Source organism: Temnothorax nylanderi, unplaced genomic scaffold (genome assembly GCF_030848795.1).
Source record: "Temnothorax nylanderi isolate EJ_2023f unplaced genomic scaffold, tnyl_v1.0 TNYL_tig0190_pilon, whole genome shotgun sequence".
Classification (NCBI taxonomy): Eukaryota; Metazoa; Arthropoda; class Insecta; order Hymenoptera; family Formicidae; genus Temnothorax; species Temnothorax nylanderi.
In genome coordinates this window covers 197,718-222,393 of record NW_027249252.1, presented here as the reverse complement: position 1 = coordinate 222,393, position 24,676 = coordinate 197,718, and the positions used below count along the sequence as shown (strand labels likewise).

The 24,676-nt window shown below is 42.9% G+C and overlaps 1 protein-coding gene across 4 annotated transcripts; it reads left to right on the top strand.

Annotated features, from left to right (window-relative positions):
- Window positions 1–2,736: 2,736 nt before the first annotated feature.
- Window positions 2,737–24,591, top strand: Snrk (SNF related kinase). Of its 4 annotated transcripts, XR_011719626.1 has the most exons (9): window positions 14,752–14,918; window positions 15,629–15,832; window positions 16,549–16,701; window positions 17,043–17,289; window positions 17,752–18,103; window positions 18,224–18,352; window positions 18,492–18,597; window positions 18,742–20,961; window positions 21,285–24,591. XR_011719626.1 is itself a non-coding variant. In XM_071716686.1 (8 exons), exons 2-8 carry the CDS (start codon window positions 15,638–15,640, stop codon window positions 20,875–20,877), a joined length of 3,318 nt encoding a protein of 1,105 aa, XP_071572787.1. In that variant the 5' UTR covers window positions 2,737–3,943; window positions 15,629–15,637; the 3' UTR covers window positions 20,878–24,591. The 4 variants fall into 4 exon arrangements, 3 of the variants coding, with proteins under 3 accessions (XP_071572787.1, XP_071572786.1, XP_071572785.1); XM_071716686.1 differs by lacking the exon at window positions 14,752–14,918 and adding an exon at window positions 2,737–3,943 and having other exon boundaries at window positions 18,742–24,591; XM_071716685.1 differs by lacking the exon at window positions 14,752–14,918 and adding an exon at window positions 12,264–12,555 and having other exon boundaries at window positions 18,742–24,591.
- Window positions 24,592–24,676: the final 85 nt, after the last annotated feature.

Here is a 24,676-nt window from a genome sequence, read left to right as displayed (position 1 = left end):
TATCGGCATGATTCGGGGCCGACCATACCCTTGGCGTATACTCATTCAAAGCCGAAATACTTGTTGCAAAGTTTGATAAATATACGTGAGAGGAGAAGAAACAAGATTTTATATATATATTCATTTTAATCGCGCTTTCCTATTTGCGCTTTTTTTACATCAAAATATACACTCGTAGGAAATATTCAAATATTCTAACTCAATTCTAGTTCCGCGGGACGTAGAAAGGCAGGGGGCTTCCACGGGGTACTCCATATCTGAAAAGGCACGAGGTCGGCAGGGTTGCGTTCGAAAACTTTACTCGGGTGCGAACTGCATCGTTCTATCTTTGTTACTTATTAAAAATTGAACAAAGGCAGAACGACGCTGGTGTACACCCGAGTGAAGTTTTCGAACGCAGCCCAGGGGGGGGTGGAGCGTGCAACTTTGGCGATTGGTCTACGGGGGGTGAGGGAACGCACATTTATGAACGCTGGGTCTACGGAAAAGGAGAATCTGCGATTTTGGGCGCCAGGGGAAGAGAATCTGCGTACTGCGGCCAAGAGAGCTGTTCGCGTGACGTCACACGGTGTGAGCTACAGACCTAAAAAATGGAGTCCTAAACTTTAGGCGCGTGGAAGCGGGAAGCCCTTGCAGGGGGGGGGGGGTGGGATTCAGCCATTTTGGTAGGTGTAGGAATTTAGTATCGCGGGAGGATTATGGTACCTCCGCGTATCGGCCTACTACCGATGTAGTGACGAGAGGAATCGAGGAATGATTACACACTCTAATTTTTAATGATAGAATAATACTTTATTGCGAGCCACGCAATAGCCACGAGTCTCAATACAAATCTAACGGTCGTCGTAGCTCAGTTCTGCCAACCTCGTATCTCTCGACCCCTCTTGCTAGCGCTGGAGATGGGGCTGACCAATCGGAAGGGAGACAGATATGCTGCTCCCTACATAGGCGATGTTAGTGCTGCTACCTAGCTGACAACAACAGTATTTACTTTAAAAGCTATTTAATCGGTACATTAAGGGGATCCTGCAGCCGTATGATTTACCGACATTATCGTTTTTCGATGGATCTTTTAATTGGCTTTATAGAATTGCAAAAATCTTTTACAGAATTAAAGTCCGCACAAAAATCTAGGGTAACAAACGCGATTTTATATCAAAATCCCCCAAAAATTAAAAATATTACTTATTTGGGCACATACAGCTGTCACCTGACGACAATATTTGCTTAAAACAAAAATTCTGCAGTTTATACATACATAATGTTTATCATCTGCCCTTGGGAAAACATGTAGGAATAATATCGTGCAAGTAGAAGTAAGATTCAATGCGTACAAAAAAAGATCCATCGAAAAATTATTTTAGTAATGCAAATACGGATGCAGAATGACAAGAAGAGCAGCAACAGTAGTTGCCGAATCTTGCGAGAGATGGCGAGCAATCAAACAAGGACAGATGTCATTTCGTTAGACAAAGACAGATTTAGGGAAAACAAAATTAGAAAGGTTGACATTATCGACATCGAGGAAGTTCGCCTGTCACTGCAGGATCCCCTTAAATAGAAACAGAAAGCGCATGCAAATTGTAAATGTGTTGTTGTGTGCAGTAATAAACTGTAATAATGAAGCTTTCCATAAATCTTTCTAACAAAATGAGATAGAAGAGAAATAGGAGATAACATTTTTATAGATAAGTATATTAATAAGTATAATGGGAATTAATGTATAATGTACGTCCTGTATATTGTGTGAAAATCATTTTCTCTTTTACCAAAGGAGCTAAAAAATATAGTTGAACACGAAAAGATGGCAATACTAATATCATTTACCAAGATAGCTGAATCTTGTTCAATACAAAGAAAAAGATAGCTGGATTCCTCCCCACAAGAGCTTCGTCTACCTAAGTTTAAAGTTTAAAATTTAGGATGCTCATTTGTTGGATTTGTCATCGAATTAGTAGGATTTATATTATATTACCTGATTCAGTTTTGTTATGTGTTTACCAGACTCTGAATCTTTTATTATCAACTGTTTCGACTATGGGATCCTAAAGCCGTCTGTATTACCGACCAAATTCTATATCTGTCCTTGTATATATACAAGGTATATATTTTTACAAGGTATATATACAAGGTATATATTTTTGGTATACCAAAAATTAACAAAAAATATTAATTTTTTTTGTTTTCGATATAAATTCGACCACCATAACCTAGATTTTGATGCGTACTTTAACTTTGGAGAAGGATTTTTAAATCCATAAAGCCAATAAAAAGATATGCGTTAAGAAAAAAAACCGGTATTACAGACGGCTTTAGGATCTCCTTAAACATTATTTATTATTTAGAATTAGATATTAGATTATTCTTAGGTATAGTTGACAAAAGCAAAAATATCAAAAAACCCAGATTTTAACCTAGAATCTATTTTTGTAGGACTGTTTGCAAGAATACAGTTCAAAGAGATTAATTAATCAATCGATCGTTTAAATTTATAATTTACATTGCTTATATTGTCTATATGAAGAAGGTTCATGTAAATATAACATAAATAAACAATTTCTCCGCAGATGTAATCTTGAAATTTACGGCATTATCCTGCTACTCGCATTTGTAGTTTATAGGCTCCGCTCGCTTCGTAGTTCGCGCCACCACGACTCGCTAGTGCCCAAGTTCGCCGCGCGATGGCAGTCGCGCCGGACGGCCGGCTGTGGCCGGCTGGCGCTGGGAGCGCGTCCCGAGAGTCTCGTCGACTGTGCCGAATACGTTCCACCACTTCCATCAGCTTTCGCGTGTGTCTCCGCGTGTGTCACGGGTGTGTGTGCGCGCACGTCCGTCGTCGTCGTTGTGTCGTGCCTTGCCTTGCCTTGCCTCGTCGTCGTCGTCGTCGTCGTCGTCGTCGTCTCGTCCAAGGGAAGGAAAGAGGAAACCTACGATCCAGCGGTGTCGTACGTCGGTCGCGGGGAATTCGCGATCCCGGATCTCGCGCGCGCGTACGATCGCGGGAGCGACGACTCCGAGAACGAGCGGAGAGAATAACGGAAAAACGGAGAAACGGTCAGGCGGCCGGACGTACGTAGTGGTGCGCTCTCCGTATGTACGCGCGTGTTTGCGCGCCCATGCATGTGCTTGCGCGCGCGCGCGCGCGCGTGCGGATTGTACGTGAGGAAGCGAGACGGGCAGCGGCGAATTAACGGAGAGAAGTGAAAGAGGCGGCGGAGGAGGTGAGAAAAAAAGGGGGAAGTGTGTCGCGCGCTCGCGGCGCGGCGCACACCGTCGTCATCGGCGAGGAAGGTGCCCCGGAAGTCGCCTACTGCACGCCGCGAGTTGTGTCCGCGGCGACGCGACGGATAGACAAATAGACAAAGAGGAGAGAAAAGGTGACCGCGCGCGGGTGGGCGAGGTAGCCCCCGCGACGTATGTAAGAAGGGAGAAGGGAGAGAGGCGAGACCGGAATACCAAGTGCCGCCAAGCGGAGGAGAGAAAGAAGAAGGGTGATCCATCAGGCGGGCGCACGAGTCTCCGCATCCGCGAGACGGAGAACGGCGAGCGGCGAGCGGCGACCCGAAAGCGGAAAGAGAGAGGCGAGAGGACTGGCGTCGCGGACGGACGGTGGAATGCGAGGAGCGACCGAGAGCGGTGCCGTGTAAACACGCGTCTCGAGTGAACCGAAGCGGCCCACCAGCGACGTTCGATGTCGTTGGCTTCCCCGTCCCCGTCCCCGTCCCCGTCCTCGTCCGTTGTCGTCGTCGTCGTCGCGACAATCCCGACGGTCCGCGTCGCAGTGGTGCGGGAGGAGCAACCGGGAGACATCGATCATCGTCGCCGCCGCGCCGGCACGGCAGACACGCGTAAATGAATCCACATCACAAATGACGGTGGGCGGACTAGCGAGGTGCTGCTGGCTGGACTCGTCGACTTCTTCGTCGGTTTAACGGACAAAGAGGTGAGTGTCTTTTCCCCCTTCAGCTACTCCGAGGCGCCTTAATTCCTCTCTAGTGGACTCTTCGGCGCGAAAATGGCTTCGGACGTCTCCGTCACCCCCGTCCGCCGTTCGCGGCATTGTTTTATTGTCCCTAAGCGGTTGTTGCACCGCGCGATGTTCCCGATAAGATAATTTTCACGCGATCATGTGTCGATCGCGCGCCCCACTGTCGATGACAGTTTCCGAACGATCGAGTTCCGGCGATTGTTGGAGCTCCGTTAGGCTCGAGCGGACGTGTCTTATTTCGTCTACGTCGTAACTGACACGTTGATGCTAATTTATGGACAGATTAATCGAGGTTTTTAATTGATTGTGCCTGGAGGTGATACAAAAAGGCTTACCTTATACTTCGTCATAAATCAATTTGACATGTCACAGTTATCGGGTAAGACATTTTTGACGACGTAAAGTTACACGATGCTTTTTTTTTTATTCCTTACACTTGACTTTCAATGTTCTCTTCATTCTGTATAAATTTTATCCTTTTTCTTTCGAACGATTAATTTATGTTTGTTCCGTGTCAAGTGTCAAGTGTCGAGTGTCGACAGCGCAATTAAAAAAGAGCCAATCTGTCAGTCGCATATCTTGCGTTAATTATTTGCGCGAAAATGTGATAACCCCTTTCATGTACACTCCTGCGTTAAAATTGCGTTAAAGTTGCGTTATCAATCGCAACATCGAGTCTTTAGATTTCCACATTTTTATCGAGAGGAAAAATAAATAGTTCAAGGTAAACGTCTACTTCTCCGAGCGGGTGACTCCCCCGCGCTCGTATAGATATATTCCCACTATTCCCAGCGCAGCTTCAAAAGAGCCTCGCGTCGATGCGTGTCGGTTGCATAACGGTCACACGTCGCCGGTAATGTCTTGTCTATGTATAATACATTATACCTTATCAATAAATAGCAGGCCCAGTCGTTAGTGTAGACGCTATTTACGACGATATCGCGCGATAATATCGATCGCGTGCGAGGCGGGGAACCGTTCCGGGAACCTGTCGTACCTCCGACAGATATTCGGGTGGGTCCGCGTCGTGTATCCGATAAATTCGCGACGATTCGCACCGGCGGTGGTCCAGCGATCTCGCGCGAGTTCGGATGGGTAAACAGAGGCTTCAATGTAACGCGATCACGTGAGGAGTTCTCCGTCTCTTTCATCGAATACGCATCGCTCTCTATTGTGTACGTTGTGAGATGAAACAATGAGTTTCTCCGTGGACTAATCGATCACCGCTTTACAGAAACTCGGTACTTTCGGAGATCGCAAGATCCGGCGGAGACTCTTTCGAGAACGTTGCGAATCGTTATCGCGACCGCGATAGGAAGAATTAAACGAAACCGCTGCGAATAATTTATTTCCGATAGACGAGGAGCAGTAATAATCTTGTAGCGTATTAAATTTGCGAAATAATGCTGATATGAATATTGCATAATTTTATGCTGTCCGGGATGCGAGTGATTTTGCGCAACATCGCGATAATAAGGCTGGGAGAAAAGGATTTTTCATTAAATATTCATCACTGGGAATAAACCGTGCTTTATATTTATTTTTATATAATAATAATGGTAATAAAGCTATTGCAGTGACGATTGGTAATACATTTCGCCAGCATTTATTAATAAATAAATCGTATATTCCGTTTAATGTGTGCGCAGATTCGAGTGAATTTTATTGGGATCAAAGAATCCTAATGAAGCAGAATGGGATTTCACGAGCCACTCTCTGTGCGGAGAGAGACCCCTCCCTCTCCTGTAAATTGCATTTCTGTGAAAGTGTATCAATCGATTACATTCTTTCACCTAAATTAATATTTGGCTTTTGGATAGCCCGGCAAAATTGAATACATGAAACGTTAATTACGTACAGCTTTGGCAGAAATTACAATTCGAATAAAGCCGCAAAAGTGGCACACAACGATCCCGAATTTAATAGCGATTTTATCATGTGTTAACGCCTATCCTTATAATATCGAGTATATAAGTGACACGAACATATCAGAATAATTGATGTTTGATTAATGGAAATTAATTGAAATCAAATACGATATTTCGGACCACGAAAACAGACATAGAACCATGGGAAAATACAGTTTTCGATATTTCTTCTCGTCACAGAAGTTTTTGCGATAAGTCATATTTTACAGTAATTGATATCCGATATCGTTAGAGTGAGAAAAACGATTTGATGCCGTGCGGAAATGGAATTTTATCTTCTCCGAAGTTTCTGCGAATATCGGTGCGTAAAGAAATTAATGTGACTTGCGCGATTCTAGATATATTGCCGTATATATCTTCCACATCAAGCACGTCACTCGATAATTAGCACGTATCCTTGTCATACAGTAAAAAGTTTTCCTGTTTTTTTATTGTTTCGTTTTACGATCGACGATGTTTGTCACTTATGTAATAACTTATACATACATATAATTCGGAGAGGATAATTTTATACTTTCGAGAAATGTCTTTAACTGAATTTAAAAAAATATTCTGTTAGGATTTTAAGATATTTTCGCGAGGGCAAAGGGTATAAATAAATTTTAATTGGACGAGAGACGTCACTTTTAATTCATCGTCACTCGATATCTCTTCTCGTTTATTATATCGATAAAATTTATTTGTAGAAAGTTTACTAGCGTATGTAACCTTACATATTTTCACAAGTTTTGACAAGGTATTTATAAAGTTTCTATTAAGTAGGTATTTTCCAAGGACTGTTGTGTGTTACCTTTAATGGAAGGACGTCTCACCTTACCGAGTTGAAACATTAAAGTGTCGGATGAAGATCAGAAAATTCCAGGCAAAATAGTTAAGCATTATGTAATTGATCGTATGACGAAGTTAATAAAGTTTCCTGTTATCGACCGCGTGCAGACTTCTGTCTGCACCGCATACTTCTGTCGTCGCGATAACGCGAAAATGTTTGTTAGATCGTACCAGCAGATTCGAAAAAGGCCAGTCATTCCCAGATGAACTGCTTAGCATTCCTCCACGTTGACCCTGAGGCACTTGAAAAAATTTCGCCAAACCGCTAGTTTTTGGTCGTCAATTCTGTTTGTCTGACTTTTCAAATATTTATCTTGTTCGGCTTTTCACGTGGTTAACTCTAAGGAATTTTTCTTCTCTAGTGTATTATTTCTGAGACACTTTGATCAGATCTTTGTCTGAATTGAAAAACGATTTTTCTTTAGCATAATTTTAAAAACATCATTTTTTTTCGAATATAAACACGATAAAATCTCTTAATAATAAAATTTTAGAAGCTTTCAAGTTTTGTTGAAGCGAGATGCGCCGGAAATTAAACAACGCTGTTTGTCTGCATCTTTGAAATTTTATTTGTTTGCTTTACTGAGAAACTTAAACGGTGCTTTCGTTATAGAAAAATTCATCTTCAAGATCCTCAAGGAGGAAAGATGTTGAAAAGGCAGGAAGTACAAGTGGGACATTATATATATTATATCTGACATTCTTGGAGAATGCTGTGTTGCCATCCACATATGTTTCATCTCTCTGTGTTTAAGGATATGGAAATATCAAGACTTTTGGCATTTCAAGAGCTCGTATGGAATACTCAATGGAACAGAATATTTCAGAGATGTCACGCACAATAAGCACATATATAATTTACTTACTAAATTATTATTGAGCGATTTATTCGCAAAATTGCATCAGCATAAATGATTAAGCCTCGGATTAAGCATAGATAAAAAAAAATATTACTACAGAGATGATGTAATTCTTGATATTATTATTAAAAAAGTTTCTTCAATGACATTATTGCTATAGCTTTATATATGTCGTAATATTAACTAATGATAATTGGATACATAACATATCAAATATATTTTTCGTTATTAAGGGTGTTTTAAAGAGTTAGTTAAAATGTAACGAAGTTGACGAAAATTTAATATCATATTGTGTATTCTCTTTCAAAGTTCGGAGCCAAATTTCAAATCGATTCACAATTTAGATAAAAAGTTATCAATTCTTGAATATCCGTTTTACAAAGGGTTTTACAGAGAAAAGTGTAAACATTAAAAAATGTAACCAATATAATAATATTTTACACACAAGCAGATCATCAACAAACAAAAATATAGCAACAAAATTTGAAACAATTTACAACAATTTTTTTTTTTAACAGTAGTAACAGTTATTTACAGTCACTAAATCTACGTCTTTTAAATTCTATTAGACGTTCCGTAACTATTTAAATATTTCAATAAAAAATGTATTCAAATTTTTGCAGAAAGTTATATTTTTATTGCTATCCGTATTAAATGTTTTCTAAAAGTAACTTCCGTCTTTTTACCATTGTTTTTTCACTCGAGACTGGAAAACTCTTAAATTTGTACCGAATGATAGATTATTTTTGCTTGCGCTTTTTTCTCGCCCACGCGTAAACATTTGTTGTTTACTATCAGTCGGCCACGGTATTTACGCGAGGGAAACGACTAGCGCAGCGGCAGTTCGGAAGTGCAGATCAATCCGCTTGTCGAGTGCATTATCTCAAATTACACAGATCCGGTCGCGTCAAAGTAATCCGTGCCAGCTCGCGCAGTAGAAACTGTGTAGAAGTGACACTTGTCTGCGTGTTGCATTTCGAGATGAGACAGCGAGAGAAAGAGAGAGAGAGATAGAGAGAAAGAGAAAAGAAACGTGGATCTATCAAAAATATCAGCGTCTCGCCGTCAGTAAAGTGAACAAGGAGGGAAAAAGTTTTCGGAGCAATGGAATGGCGCGTCTCTCATGCATAGAGATCACCGAAATCTCCACCGCGCCGGGCCGTAACACATCTCGTCCTTTTTATCTCGCTCGTTTTTCCTCCCCGTTGTCGGGCACTATCGCGAAATCCTTGCGCGCAATGAGATGCGCTTGAAAAATATCGTTCCTATCTGAACGAGAGATTTTCATATATTTCCGATAGCTTATCGATACCGCCTTTCTGCAACTCTGTTTACTGATATCATCATCTGATCAATGTCAATATGTCATCGAGTAGGTCCTATATCAAAATGCGAACGCGGATTAAGCTTGCGGAACTGTCGGCGATATACATATACAACCGGAATGCATTTCGTAACTTCTATCAGGCCTTAGAAGTGTGATCTTCGGCAATCTCGGCGAAAGTTTGATTGGATCCTACGTTCGCAATTGGATTTTCTCCGTGACACTTCTGACTTTCTAATAATATATTTTCATCAATGTCGATATAGATATAGATATTCCTAATGTATGATATTTTTCAAGAGGAAAGACACGTCAAAAAGTTCGATTTGGAACCGGTTGTTTCACCGTGTTGGTAAACTAACTAATAGTCAAATCATACATATATGTGTCTTTGTTTTTCCTTCAAATTCGACAAAGGTAGACATATGATTTAACTATTAGTTAGTTTACCAACAGGTTGGAACGACCGGCCCTTAAACACTCTTCTCTCGAAGTTTTCTCCGCGGATACTGTTTCGAGGCCAAATCAGGCACAGCTAATTCCGTCTTTGTTCGTGACTGTTCGCACAGTTACTCCACGAACACTTGACGCGGCAATGCAAACGCTCTAATCGGCCGTAATTATCATCCTCGTGAGGATGAACGCCGCCGTTGTTCTCACTGGCGCGGATTAGTCGCGCCCCTCAGGATATATCATCGCATATTTCTTCGCGGCCGGCGCGGTGACGCCGCGGAATCCCGATAACGGTACGCGAGGCACTACCTGTTACGTGCCCACGGTACGTTTACGTTACGCATTATCGTCACGGGGCCATATTATCGTCGCTTCGATCGCGAATCCGCGCCGCATCAATTACCGTTACGGCCGCCACCGCGCCGTGCTTTTCGTTGCGCAAGGAAAGCGATTTTACACCGGAAAAAACGAAACGCGCTGTGTAAGAGATATACCTGTTTCATAACCCGAGAGAGCGCTCTTTATTATTTTTCTTTTTTGAACGTATCGTTGCTAAACCGATTGTGCTTCGGATAACTTTTTGAAAAATACTTTGTGTCGTTTATTCAGAGCGTTGTTAAAGCTCTCGACTCCAGTTGTAATAACAGATTCCTTGAAAAAACTCGACCTTTTTCCTTGAGATGAAATTTTCACGCGAGTTTAAGAGTGTACGTCGTATAAATCAAGATGTTTATTTAGTCAACCACGCGTAGGTGGATAATGTGCGAGGGCGAAACTGTAGTTCAAGCCCTTCGCTAATAATTTGCAACCGCCTTGGCTTCTCCCCACACCTGATAAATATTACACAAGCACTGAAGAATATCTTTCTCGTGATATCTTAACGAAAAGGGTTAAGGTCAGATCCCAAGAGATTATCTCTTTTCCGAGATGAAATAATGAGAGGAATGTGCTTCGAAAAAAGCATTTCAGAAATGACTATTTTTTTTTTATAACGGGCAGATATAGTAACTTAACTTTGAAATATACCAGACGTGACATTAAAGCATTTTGTAGAAGCTCTTTCTGAAGATCTCTTGGCGAAATTTAATCCATCAACGTAATTTAAATTTCCTTAATGGACGATCATGTTTTTTGGATAAGCATGGCATATTGATATTCTAGTCCAATGAAATTTTTATTCAAATTTATCCACTATTCGCAGAACTGAATGTTTTTATGTTATGACTTATTACTTTTCTTGATGGCTTTTATGAATTTTAGCAATCCTTTTAAACAAGTCTTGATTTATGCATAACAAGGAAAACTTCTATAAGTGGAAAAGTCCTATGCTTTTCACATTCTTACATTTATGCTAGTAAAAGAATTAATTTTGTAAGTTTTTTCATTGTTGCATGAAAGAATCGCGGTAACTTATAAGGCGCATTTTTGTGCTAATTTTTATTATATAAAATTTATGATACTAGAATTTAGAAATACAATAGCATAAATGTCGAAATAATATTAATAGAAAGCTTCAGAGTTTCAAATAATTTTATGGTATAAAATTAATCTACATTACGTACGACATTACAAATGTATGACGTGTATTTAAAACGACCGTTGCCTCACTTTAATAGCTTATCTCGTTAAATAATTTCAATATTGTTAATCTTGTCTGTGCGTGTATAAAAATAAGACGGGATCATGCGATGACGTTTTAAATGTCACGTTTTTCCAATAGACAGTAGACTTTTCACAAAATGCATGCCTCATCGGACAGATTAATTGATTTATTGAGCGAAAGAGAGAGAAGTGCAAGGGGTTGTAAAAGCGTATTAGTGAAACACGTTCCGTGTTCGTGAGTGATACACCGACACACAGGTGTGTATCGAGACGCGATTTCCCGGATAGTGGTCAGTCAACAGTCGTTGGCCGCGTTGGCACGTTGTCGACCTTTCTGTAACATCGAATTCCACCGATATACGCCTGTCAATCTTCCACCGGCTATTACGCGATCGCGACGGTACGGTTTATTTCGATCCGCCTCATCGTGCATCTTGGACCGGTATTTCATAGTCGGATCTCTTATTTAAGACCGTCTTAAGTACAATCTTGAGATGTTATAAACCAATCACAGAGCCGTATTAGCATCTTAAAACGATTACTTAAGACGATTTTGAAATCAGAATGGACTATGAATACCGGCCTTGCAGGAGACTCAACGCGCCGCGCACGATGTTTCGCCCGTCCGTTAATTCGCGACTTCCGCGTCCGCGCGAATGCGAAAGTGTTCAGAAAGTACGACGCTCCGTTTACGCCTGCATCCGGGAAACGACGCGGTCTATGAGGAGAACGCGTGCGGCGCGATCTAAATTTCAAATGCGGGTCCACGCGCGTTACGCTCGTCGAAACGGATTATACGTTCCGAGCGTGAAGTTTCCGTTCGAACGGAATCTACGGCCTCTCGAAAACTGCGTTTTCGAGAGAATCACTGCTGAAAATCCTCCCTCGCGCCTTTCCGCGAGGTAATAAACGCGTTATTTGCAAAATCGTGGAGAGCGAGCATCTTTAGCTTGAATATTACTCCGATATTAAGGGAGCGGGGGCGATATTAAGTATCGGACAATATTTACCTTACTATCAATCTCGTATCTCGGTGTAATTTTCTCGCCACTTAATCGAACCGGTAACCAGATAACTTTCGCACTTCTTGGAGGGCTTACTTTGAAATAAAAGCCCGCGACGTCATTGATCATCCATCCGACGTCTCTCGGTGCTTCGCGGTTGGTATAAAGTGCGTTTTCAGGTGTTCGCCTCGAAGAGTCCGTAAACTTATTACGTGCAACTGACGTACGCTCGTGCATCTCATTATTACACGGACACGTGCGGTAAAAGCAGGTCAGGCTGACATCGCGGACGTGCCCGCGCACCAGGTAGATCTTGATAGCGAAGCGTCGTTATCGGCTAAATGTCAAGTTTAATTCGCCGCGACGCACGTGACGGATCCGGATGGATAAAGGATGATTCGGAGGACTCCCGCTTTCCTTGCGCGCGGAAAATTACCCGTTAGTGATAATAAACGCCCTGAATATCCAGAATTGATATTCCACCGTTGCAGAGGAGCAGCAAATTATTGATCACGAAGATTCCTGTCAGGGGAGGATTAGATCTATAATGCCAGGAAAAATGCGAAATGTAATTAATAGAAGACTTTTAATATGAATGTTTAAAAAATTAATATACAAGTAGAAAAAAATAGGTGTAATTGTCATGAATTTATGTATATAATGTAATTAGTTTTTTTACTGTTACATTATTTTTTTTATTATATTAAATTACACAAATACACGTACTATATTTTTAAAACATTTCAAGTTTTGCGTTATTTGACAAAGTTATGTTTTGCTTGTTTTCTCTTTCCGCGGGGTATTTTTCTATTATTTTTGTCATGTGTAAACATTTGTATTTTCCCGGAACTATATAGCGTAGTCCTTCTCAAAGCGCCAGTGCTGCGCCAACAATAATTTAGGAATGACGTAGAATACTCGAATATTATTTATGTAGGTCACCGCGAGTTAACAGTCCACGAATGTGAAATAAAATTAGGGTGACCACGTCAGTCAAATTGTTAATCGCACTATCGCTTATTAATCACACTATCCGTAAGTCCAGATAATGCTCGTGGAACCTCCATGCGGTCGCGACGCGTCGCGGAATTACATTAACTTCGCAATGCCGTAATGGCATCAATTACGGTTGCGTAATAGCGATTAATTTCCCACGTAACGGCGTAAAGAATCAAAACGCATCGATATGACGTCCGCGCGCGCGCGCGCGCGCGCCGTGATTTATTTTAATTGAATCAGCTTCCGAGGAGCGCGCAATCGATCACGCATTATCTCGTGTAAACGCGATAAACATTTCGTTACGGCGCGAATTTTTGCGCGATATCCGCGAGCGTAAATCGGCGCGCGCGCGCGCGCGCGCAACGCGAGAGTCGATTTGCCTTAATGGATTAATACGTCGGCCAGATAATTTATTATCTTAACAATGAACGACGGTGCAGGGGAACGCTCGTCGATAATAATAACACCGGCGAGAATGGGAGAGAATACTCCCGGTCTTATTTATATACGCGACATAGCCAATGGACGCGTTTGCGCGCGAAATAAAAGCCGTAAACCTCGGCTAGCGAATGTCAGTCTTGCGTCAGCATTTGCTATAAATTGCACAGCAAGCGCGAATGATTCCGATCGTTAAGGCATTAATCCGATCTGTTTTCGTCGCGGCTGGCTGAAAGGACCTTCGGACCTGTTTTTCCCGAGAAGAAATTTTGACGCGCGGACCGCGCGCGGTCGCGTAGCGGTTCGCCTCCTTATTGGTATACCTTCTCGCCGCGTCGCTCGAGAAGGTTTATTTTTGCGTTCCGTCGTAATCCTCGGTACGAGCATCCGGAGCACGCACGGCGCGGAGGAAGTGATTCGCGGCTCCCGACGGGGCTGCTGCTTATACGCGCGTGGCCGCGTTCCGCATGGCAGGCAGGCGACGGAGGAGGCGAGAAACTCCTTTGTGGATCCCAAAGGAAAACGTGGGTGTAGTCGTGGGTCGAGATTTTCGCGACCCCGTCGTACTTATATTGTATTTTCGCGTGCCCCTTTATATACACGGGAGAACGGAAGAGAGAAAGAGAGAGCACATTAATAATTTATCCCGGGAAGGGAAATCTCTTTAGGCACGAAAAGAGGCGGTGATGTACATAATGAAAGAAAAATAAATATTTATGAAAATAGACAAAGAAACGCGGCGTATATATGTCCAACAGGAACACAAGCGGAGAGACGGAGGGAGGGCGGAATGCAAGATATTGCGCCGGCAAATCGCAGCCTCGGCACGTCGCGTCGCGTCGTGTCGCGGTGCACCGTGGCGACGCATTTCGCAATTACGTTCCGCCAAAGACAATGCGTTCCCTCGGCAGCAACATTGGCTCTTATTCCCATCCGGCGCTAAATTTGTTCGTGCACTGCTCACCCCGTGTCCCGTGTTCGCATTAGCGTTATCTTCGCGTTAGACGTTTAGACAAACGGAGGCGGGACAGGCGAGCGAAGTGAGATATCACGTTTAAGGTAAATATACCTATGTCTGGACATTTTTATCATTTTAGTCCTTAAATGAGTTATAACGCGAATTAAAATCAAAGAATCAAAGATACAAATATTTTTCTTGCATTATATTTTTATCTTTGGTCTTAATTCGCGTTATACTTACTTAATAACTAAAATGATAAAGGTGTTCGGACATAGATCTTAAGTGTCCCGGCTTGGTACATTTACAATTTTGTTTTTTAAGTCATCGGTCCTTCAGAAAGTGAACGAATTATACGCGATAAACGATCCTGCCGAGTATCTCGATACGATCGATGGACAACAGATTTCTCGCGCTCCAGTTACTCGAGTTTCTAATCCGATATTCACCGAGGAAAAATCAATTCGAGGATTATGCACGATTTCTATCCACTCTGTATACATTCTAGGCGCGACGTAAACCCACTTCGTTCACTTGTGAGTAAAAGTTTGAATCGGATAACTATATTTAGCGTCAAACGTTTGCATGTGTTCGGTCCATTAGCTTCCCACTATGTATTTTTCCAAAGCGATATAGCACCTCTTGTCATTCTACCGAGTGTGTGTACCTTTTTTTTTTACCGCTGCCGATCGCACGTCCACGGATGGCGAAGCGATTAATTATTGCTCCTACTAAGCGCTAAAAATAATAGTGACCTCTTTCTCGCGCGGAATGGACCGACTCGACGTACCTACACGACTATATCGTTGAACATTTCTATATGATCGATCAGAATTCGATATTTCAAATTCATTCATTCAATATTGTCATATGAGCAAACATAGACATAAAAAAAACACATAAAAAATTGAGAAGTAAAGTAAACTAGTACTCGCAAATGTAAACGAAACGTTAAGTTAACGTAAATAAATTTTGATGAAGCAATCTGTTTATCTTATTTGTGGAACGCGATAATCTTCCAAAATGTATGTAATTCTATCACGAGGATCTCCAATTTGCGAAAATCGCAAGTAGAATGTAAATAGAAGAATTAAATAAAAATTTGACCTGAGACAAACACCCACTTCCTCTTGCACATATCTGATTTGATTTATGGATTTCGCATATGTATAGGACAAATTTAATAGTTATTAGATAAGCATTATCTTTTTTATCATACGAAAAAACCTTGCAATGTGCATTACAGCGGCACGAGATGAATCGAAGAGTGGGATACAGCAATTACGATGGCAAGATCGCCGGGCTTTACGACCTGGAGGAGACGCTCGGCCGCGGCCACTTCGCCGTGGTGAAGCTGGCACGACACGTTTTCACCGGTGAGAAGGTCGCAGTGAAGGTGATCGACAAGAGCAAGCTCGACGAGGTTTCGAGGGCCCATCTTTTCCAGGAGGTGAGAGAAACGTAACTGTAGTTATTTCACGAAATGGTCATTTCTGCCGATTGTCGCGATGTAATTTTAAGTTCTCCGGCGACTCATCCGGTTTAAGCTTTCACTATTTGCAAAAGGAAACGAACGAAGAAAACGGTTCTTTATCAAAAGTGACTTAGATAAACATTAGAAAACCGGTAAATGTATAAAGCCCATAAGAAGCTTACAAAAAATCTGAATTTAAATTACTCTTTGTACTTTTTTCTTTGTTTTTTTTTTAAATATTTCTTTACACAAACCCAAGTTACATTGTTTCAGGGTTACTTCCTGTTCCAAGTGAGATTTAATATTCAGATACGACAGATAGAACTGTAATGACATTCTGATCGTTGTTTGTGTTTCTATTTTGCACGGTTCGTGACTGTGCAATCGCGTCGAGCCAGAGTTACTTTCCGCCTGTTTGATGTCCTAATGGAAATGATAGAGTCATTGATGACATCCTGATTCGCGTAATGTCATTTTGATGGCTGGCTCGATAGTAACCGACGATCGAATTATCTCGCGTAGTTGCATCGCAGATAGATAGACCTTATAGCGGATAGATCTCGTTAAGGTCGGCGAGATAATGATGCAAATGGATGACGGACAAAATTATTGACCCCTAGATTTAAATTCGCTCAAACGAAACGAGTTTCGTTTGCTTTTCCATCGTGATTGCGAGCCGTTTGTGTCCGCAGGTGCGATGTATGAAGCTGGTGCAGCATCCCAATGTGGTGCGGCTGTACGAGGTGATAGACACACAGACCAAGCTATACTTAATTCTAGAGCTCGGCGATGGCGGGGATCTCTACGATTACATCATGCGCCACGACAGCGGCCTCAGCGAAGAGGTATTGTTGCACGGCTATTGTCGTTTTATTATGCCATCGGCTTGTAACTACCGCGCGAACAAAAGGGTACAAGTTTAGATCTCTGATGTAAAGTTAAAATATATCTGATGTGAATTTTCTTGAATGTAAATTGTTACAAATTTATTATTATAAATTATACAGAAACTCTTGTATTCAATTTAGAATTAATATGATTAAATATTATTTTGAGAGATAAAAATCCTTTTATGTCATTTTTTACTAACAATAAGTGTATACGTTGACTAAATTTCTAAAATTATGGAATAATTATCACAGGTGCGTTGTGTGAATCATAATGTTTGAATTTTTCTTCGTCTCAGCTGGCCAGGACTTACTTTCGGCAGATAGTTCGGGCCATATCGTACTGTCATCGTTTACACGTGGTGCACAGAGATTTAAAGCCCGAGAATGTCGTGTTCTTCGAAAAGCTCGGTACAGTGAAGCTTACGGACTTCGGGTTTAGCAATAGATTCTGTCCTGGTCAAAAGCTCGAGACTTCGTGTGGCTCGTTAGCGTACTCCGCGCCAGAGATACTTCTGGGCGATAGTTATGATGCCCCCGCAGTAGGTAAGCTCATTAATTAATGTAATCTGTATAATATATATATATGTATATATAATAGAATATCTCTCTGTATGTTTCCTATTAACTCCTAAACCCTTTGATCTGGATCAAAGTTAGAACCCTGTAGAAAATATAGGCTACTATGAAACTCGGACACTCCAGCTCCTCCCCCTAATTTCATTCCCTTGAGATTTTGTGATAATCCCGGACAACGCCGTAGTTTAAGCTAATTAAAAATTAAGATAACCTGAGTTATTAAGACTCTATTATCTATTTGCGACTTCCAAATTCTAATTCTAACGATAGAGAATTAATGTTAAAGTTACGTCTTTCGTCGAAAGTTTTGCTAAGAAGTAATGAACTTTAAATTCAAGAGAAAGAATCTTGTTTAAAATACGGTACAACGAAAGTGAAATTGTTAGACTCGCTTCGATGGACTACGTTTATTACTTCAATTTGTTGCAGATGTTTGGTCGTTAGGTGTAATACTATACATGTTAGTATGCGGCCAAGCGCCGTTTCAAGAAGCGAACGACAGCGAGACGTTAACGATGATCATGGACTGCAAGTATTCGATTCCGTCGCACGTGTCCGACGGCTGCAAGCGGCTGATCGCGAGGATGCTCGTGCGGCAACCCGAAGGTAGAGCGTCCCTCGAAGAAATTGCCGCAGATCCGTGGTTATCGATCGGTTCCGGCTTGGACACAATGGAAACGCTGCCGCTCGTGTCGCGTCAACAGGTCTCCGATGATCATCACAATCTCATAATTACCAAAATGGTTAACGGTGGCATCGCCACTAAGGAAGAGATATTGGAGTGAGTAGACATTAGGAAGAGATTTGACCATTTTGATCGTGCCTTTTTGCGTGTTAGTATATTTTAAGCATGCGTCTTCGGCGCTTTTACTGGCCATTCTTATTATGGATCTTTTTACAGTGCACTTGACAAGAACGAATACAACCATATCACCGCGACGTATTTCTTACTGGCTGAGAGGAAATTGCGCGCTCATCGACAAGAACAGATGCAGAAAACTCGACCAGAAGCTCTAGATGTTTCATCAAAGTAAGTACTGATTCACACCTATTAGTATTGCTGCTGTATGTGACTCATTTATAAGATATGCTAGATCTAAATATTTATGCAGCATACCGTCTTTAATGAAATCACTAATATACCAATGTGTGCTGTTAATTTTATGCAGTCGGCAGGATGATCTAACATCAAATCTACGCACGGATGAGAACTCCCTGAATACTACGAACCAGTCACTATTAACCGTGCCACGGACACCTGGTGACATACCGCAGGTACGTATCGCATGTTTATCGTCTAAAAAGACACATCGATTAATATGTGATGAATATAATGTTAAAGGCAACTGGCAAACACATAATATATTTGCCGAATAGCGTTCCTGGCGCGGAAAACAAAGATGACTGTTCTCGTTGCAGAGCGTGCGTACACGAAAATGCAGTATTGTTCAAGAAGAGGAAGATGAGGACGACGTGTCCTCGTGTTCTGGTCGAGACGAACGCGGCAGTAATTCGACGCTAAATTCCCTTAATCGTCGCGGTTCCCGTTCCGAGGGGAAGCTCTCGCATATTCTTCAGGAGCGATTATCGCAGCTTCCGGAGAAGCATACGGGCACGAAGCCCGTATTGGGTCAACGGCATCCGCACCAAAAAGAGGATACCGTTATCGCCGAATCATCGCACAGGGGAGAAAGACTGAAGCAGACTTTGAGAAACGAGAAGGATAATAGGACGTCGTCGTCGGTGCATCCGAAAGAGGCAGACAAGGTCCAAATGGGTAACGTACTCTTTGAGAAACTGCCTGTAACTGTGCGGATTACCACGACATGTGAGGAAAACCTGAAGAACCGATTGAGTGGCGCGAACTCTCCATCGGCCGGATGGGCGACTAGAAAAGCCACTAACACGGAACCCAGGCCCAAATCGGTGACGGAGTGTCTAAAATCGACCGGACCAATACCGGCGAACAAGTGGAGAATGGGTGCTCAGCACCATCGGTTTAGCGTACCGCTCACGGAGTCTGCATCAGTGATTTCCTCAAAACCGTCCGACGTATCTGCGACGACGATAACAACGATGACTCCTACCAAAACATTACACGAATCGTCGACTGTCTCGATACCTCTTCATCCGATTAGCGACAATCAAGTGACGTTAACACCTAAGTACAAGACGATGCCGTCGCCCAGCGGTAATTCGTCTGCGACACAACTCACGCTCAATGAAATCCTGGAGGATGGGGATGGCACGCACGCGTCGGTGAACTCCACAGAATGCAGGGATTCGACGACCAAATGCCGAGTCGTTAGGCGAACAACATACGAGCAGCGGAGGAGTAAGTTTCACAAGACGCGCACGACCTCTTGCTCGAGCTCAGACGCCAGCGACGACGACAGCGAGAGCAGGAAAAAGAGAGCGCACAAACTCGGCGCGTCCACGGGCAAGCCCTTACCTCCGAGACGCGACAGTCACGACGACTCGAGCGATTCGCAGGATCCAGGAGGAAGCGGCGGCGGGCGAGGTGGAGTCGGCGGTGGAGGGAGCGGGGTGAGCAACGGCGAGCACACGACGACGGATACACCGACGACAACCGAGAGTAATCGAAACGACAATGGTAGCGGCACTAACACGACAAACACGAGCACAACGAACGGAGGAGGGCGGCATCGGTGCACCGAGAACCAGGTAATGTTTGGCAGGAGGCATCGCGCTGGTAGGAGAAGAGCCGGTGAGACGCGATTGCGGGAGAGCCAGTCGTTGAATCGTATCACCGAGGTCCAGGAGGCCGAGGCACCTGCGTCCTGTCACAATCATTGTCACGTATCGCGCAATTCGGCTGTAATTGGCACGCAGGACGTCTCCTCGTCGTCGTCGGTGTCGCTAAATAGCACGGCTTCTCAGCACAATGTTGTTCCACCTGTGTCTCAAATGGCAACCACTACGGTGCAGAAGGCGAAAGGTCTCGGAGCGAGGTTGTTGCAGAGCTGGTCGCTCAGCGCCGGGAAATCCCTGATGTCGCAAAGCTCAAAGCAATCCGCTCGCAGTCCCGATGGAAAGAATAATAATAACGCCGGCTGTCGGCAATCGGACGATTGTCAGACGGTCAGCGGCGATCACAAGTGCGCGAGTCAAGCGGCGTGCAACGACAAGGAGAATCGTGGTAACGGCTCGATGAACCGGAACGAGTGCAAGAGCAGGAAGATTCGGTTGTTGAGCCGTTACTTCGCCGTGCACAAGAAGCTCTGCGTACCGCTGCCGGGTATCTTCGGCAAGGGACGCCTCTACAAAGCTCGCTCGTGCGGTAGCATCACTCGCGACCGCGTGAGTCCGCCGTCGCCTAAATCGATGCTGCTGGTCGAGGACAAGTGGCGGGAGCGTCGTCAGTGGTGCGATGCCGCGACGAAGCAGCATCGCGGTAGCGACGGCGATATCAATCAGAATCTAGGCCTCGCGCATCTCGTGCAGGAGAACATCGTCGGTAAAGGCTGCGCCGGTGTGCCCAATGTGTGCCACATTCATCTCGGAGACTCTTCCAAGTGTTGTAGCCTTTGTTGATGAATCGCTTCCGCTCGAAAGAGGAAGAGAACTCAAAGCCGCGCTTAGTTACGCAAGATGAGAGACACGTACGAGCGCGAATAGGTAAGGCCAGGTCCGTTTTGGTGCCAGTAGCATAGCTAGCTGGCATGTGCGCGCGGGACTACTTTCACGACAATCTTTTTTCGATACTGCGTATAATTTCTAGCGAGTTATTTTATCGATACAGAAATATTCTTATAGTTTGAGAGATCTGATATATTTTTTCTTTTTTTAAAAAACGGCGTAGATGCCGTGTCTCTGATGCACCTTAAGGAGAACACTAGTTAATGATTTCTATACGTGCAGAACCGAAGTCAGATCTGTTTAGGAACCATTTTATAAGCAATTCAGAGTGCAGTGTACTCATAATTAATATTTCCATAAAGGTATGATCTGTTCCTCGCTGATGCCGAAGTTACGTTAAGTTAAGGACGCGCAACCGACTGTTCGCGCGAGTGGTAATCGCTAACCACGATATTAAAGATTTACGTGGGTCTGGTCTGCCGTACTTGACTGATCACGTCATATTCCCGCTGGTCTGTAGAGCACAGGGATCAAGACAACAATAAGAGAAGAGAAGCTGGAGCGTACCGATTTGTCGGTCGTTCTGAGAGAGCTATATCTAGTCCATGTGAACAAACAATGTATTAAATATTGCAGAGTTTATGATGATTATTATTATATTATTAATAATATTATTATTACTATATTATTATTATCACTATTACTCTACTACCGCTACTATTACTACTATTACCGCTACTATTACTATTACAGTCGCTATTATTATTGCGAGAGATATCATTATCATCTTCGTGCTATCGTCATTATTATCACTATCATTGCCATTATCATTATCGCTGCTTTTGTTATCTCCGTTCTCTAAATATCTACAACGCAAGAACCTAGCACGGGTTTAATGCATAATGCATCGCAAACGGTAAACTGCGATAAAGCAATCCCACGTTACGATTGAAACTTGCGGCCGATCGATGCGGAGTCGTGCAATGCGAAAAAACGTCTTCCTCGTCCCATTTTTCATTTCGATTTCTCCTTTTTGTTTAACGCGATCCCCCTTCGTCCTTCTCTCTTCCCCTATACGATACACCATTGCCTTTACAAAGCTTCCTAACTTATTAAGACGAAAAGCATAGTTTCCAAATGGCGGTTGACTATATATTTATATACATATATATTAACGGAAATTAACATCGGATAGAAATGCGAGTGTTCTACAACGGTAACCTGAGTTGCGTTCTAAATGAGAGGAAAGAACCGATTTATAAGGGAGAGAAACTCGCTCCGCGGTATTTGTATACGTTAAACCCGGAATGCGGGAGTAGAAGTGTTCTTGAACAGGCAGCGCGCGTCGTAAAGCCCACCGAGTACCTACGTAATATTGCGCACAGATGTTAGAAGCTTAAGGGTAAGGCGATAATAGCAATCGTCATTTAACGACCCATTCTCGTAGATCTAAATAATCGGCAGCGGACAGTATAGACGCGAGATCTGTTGAACGTGCTTGCCGGCTAAGCACGTCGCGACGTTTTCTTCGGTCATTCATTCCCTCGCGTCACATATTAACGGTCGCTTGGACGGATGCCGTCATCGTCATCGTCTCCTTATCATCGTCATCATCGCGAATGATGTCATCCGCTACTTAAAAGCGCGTTACAATCATAAAGTAAGGAATATTTTTCATTAATATAGCGGGTCATCAGATTTTATTCTTTCTTTTCGTCACGATATAAATGCTTCTTCGCAATATCGTCATCTCTCCGATCATTTCTCGATTTCCCTTTCACCGATTCACCCTTTTATCGCGTTTCTATATCAATTTGCGAATCTCGACGATCGAGTGCTGGACGCTCGACGAGTATCGAGATGGTTTTTCACGAAGTCATGCATTCTTCAGCCCTCCCGTTTCATATATGTACGAAGAGTACAGGGGAAAAACGATTAATGTCCACTTTTTACCGAAATAGACCTGATCATGCTATCTTGTTGCATTTTTAAGGACCTTTCATAATTATTATCTGTTTTGATCAAGAACAGTTACAATTCATTGGAAATAAGGCCGAAAGATGGACCGTGCTGGGGGGAAAAACGATCATGATTCATGCGCTTGTGGGGAAGAACCATGAGAATCCAACATACAAACACTAAAGCTGCGTTCTGATATTCACTACATTTTGTACTAATTTTTTCAATAGCTTCCTAAGATATCTGATGTCTTGAAACTTAAAATTGCGTTTTTCCATCCATAATCAATGGTCCATCCGAAATTACTCCGGATGGACATTGATCATTTTTCCCCGGTACCTTTCATATGTCATGATACACACATGCGATGTTATTCGATTACGATAAAAGCGTACGATATAAGAGAGTAAGCTCGAAAAATGGTAGTGGAATGATGTTAACATAGAGCAATTATTCGTTGCTGCCCGTCAGACCCCCTTGCTCCCGCGTTTTTCGTTTTTATCTTTAGGTTCGCGGCTGTCTGCAAGATGTGTCGATTGTAACTTCTTTGATAAAGACTGAGAACTCCGCAATGACTTCGATGATATCTCGACTATCAGCTACCTGCTACGTCGCACGATGACGATGACCTAAACGAGACCAAAAATAATAATTCGTAAGATTTCACAGACCTAAGTTTTTGCGCTAGCTACAAAGTGCAATACAAAGTTGTACAAAGCCAAGTACCTTGTATCGGTGTAATCGTTGATTTTTAAGGATCCGACTCAATTTTATCTTTTTCACCCTGTATCGTAGCGAATTCAGCAACTCGAGGAGCTACTTTCGAAAACTCGGAGCTAACAATTGCGGTGTACACATGGGCATTAACGTTATTTCGGTGTATGAGAGTAATGTCTCTCGGGAACGATAGGACTTTAGGATACAAGAGAGAGTCTCTCCGCTACGGAACAATCGGGCGAAGATTATTGTTACCGCAATCGACGACGGGAGAATTGTTTAGTGCGAAGCTCAAGAAGGATTTCCTCGCAGATGCCCGCTAGGTCACGTACGGCTTGTCTCGGTCCTATATTTATGTAACAAAACAAAGGCATCTCTCGCGTATAATTCGAACAATGTATATTCTGAAGCTGCAAATAGAGCAAAGTGTCTCTTCCATGTACATATCTTTGGCATTTTCCTATATCCTGGGAAAACCGATTTATCCTAAGAGAGTTGATAAGTAAGAGAGAGAGAGAGAATGAGATATTTTCGTGCTATAATACGGAATTACGCCGATCCATCGAACTGGATTTCCTGAGATAAGATACACGCACATATGTATATGTATGTCGCGAAACTTAAATGCAAATTGACGTACCACATCGAACGCGTGTGATTCCGTTCGCGAATCTGCCGGGCTTCATCGCTGTTGCGCTGCTCGTGTTTAGTCGCCCATCCCCCGTTCTAGCGAGTAACGCCGCTGTTGAGAGAATTTTCTAAAAAACGGTCTACTCTTTTCACTCGTCCTAAACGTCTATCCGGCCTGAACAGACCAAAGTTCCCCCGTTATTTCCCCCGTAGTGTCCGACTCGTCACCCCGATTTACTGCCAGCTCAGTGTTAACGACACACCACTTTGCTAAAACCGGCATAACGTGAAATCTGTAAACCAAGCATGAGAGCGTTCATGCACTGTGTGCCCAGATGAAATAAATTGAAATGATAAAGTTGACACCTGCCCCATGAGTCTCTCGTATTTCACCCGTTGTATCCTCTTTTTTTTTTCAATATTATCTTTCCCGACATCCCGTCTTTTC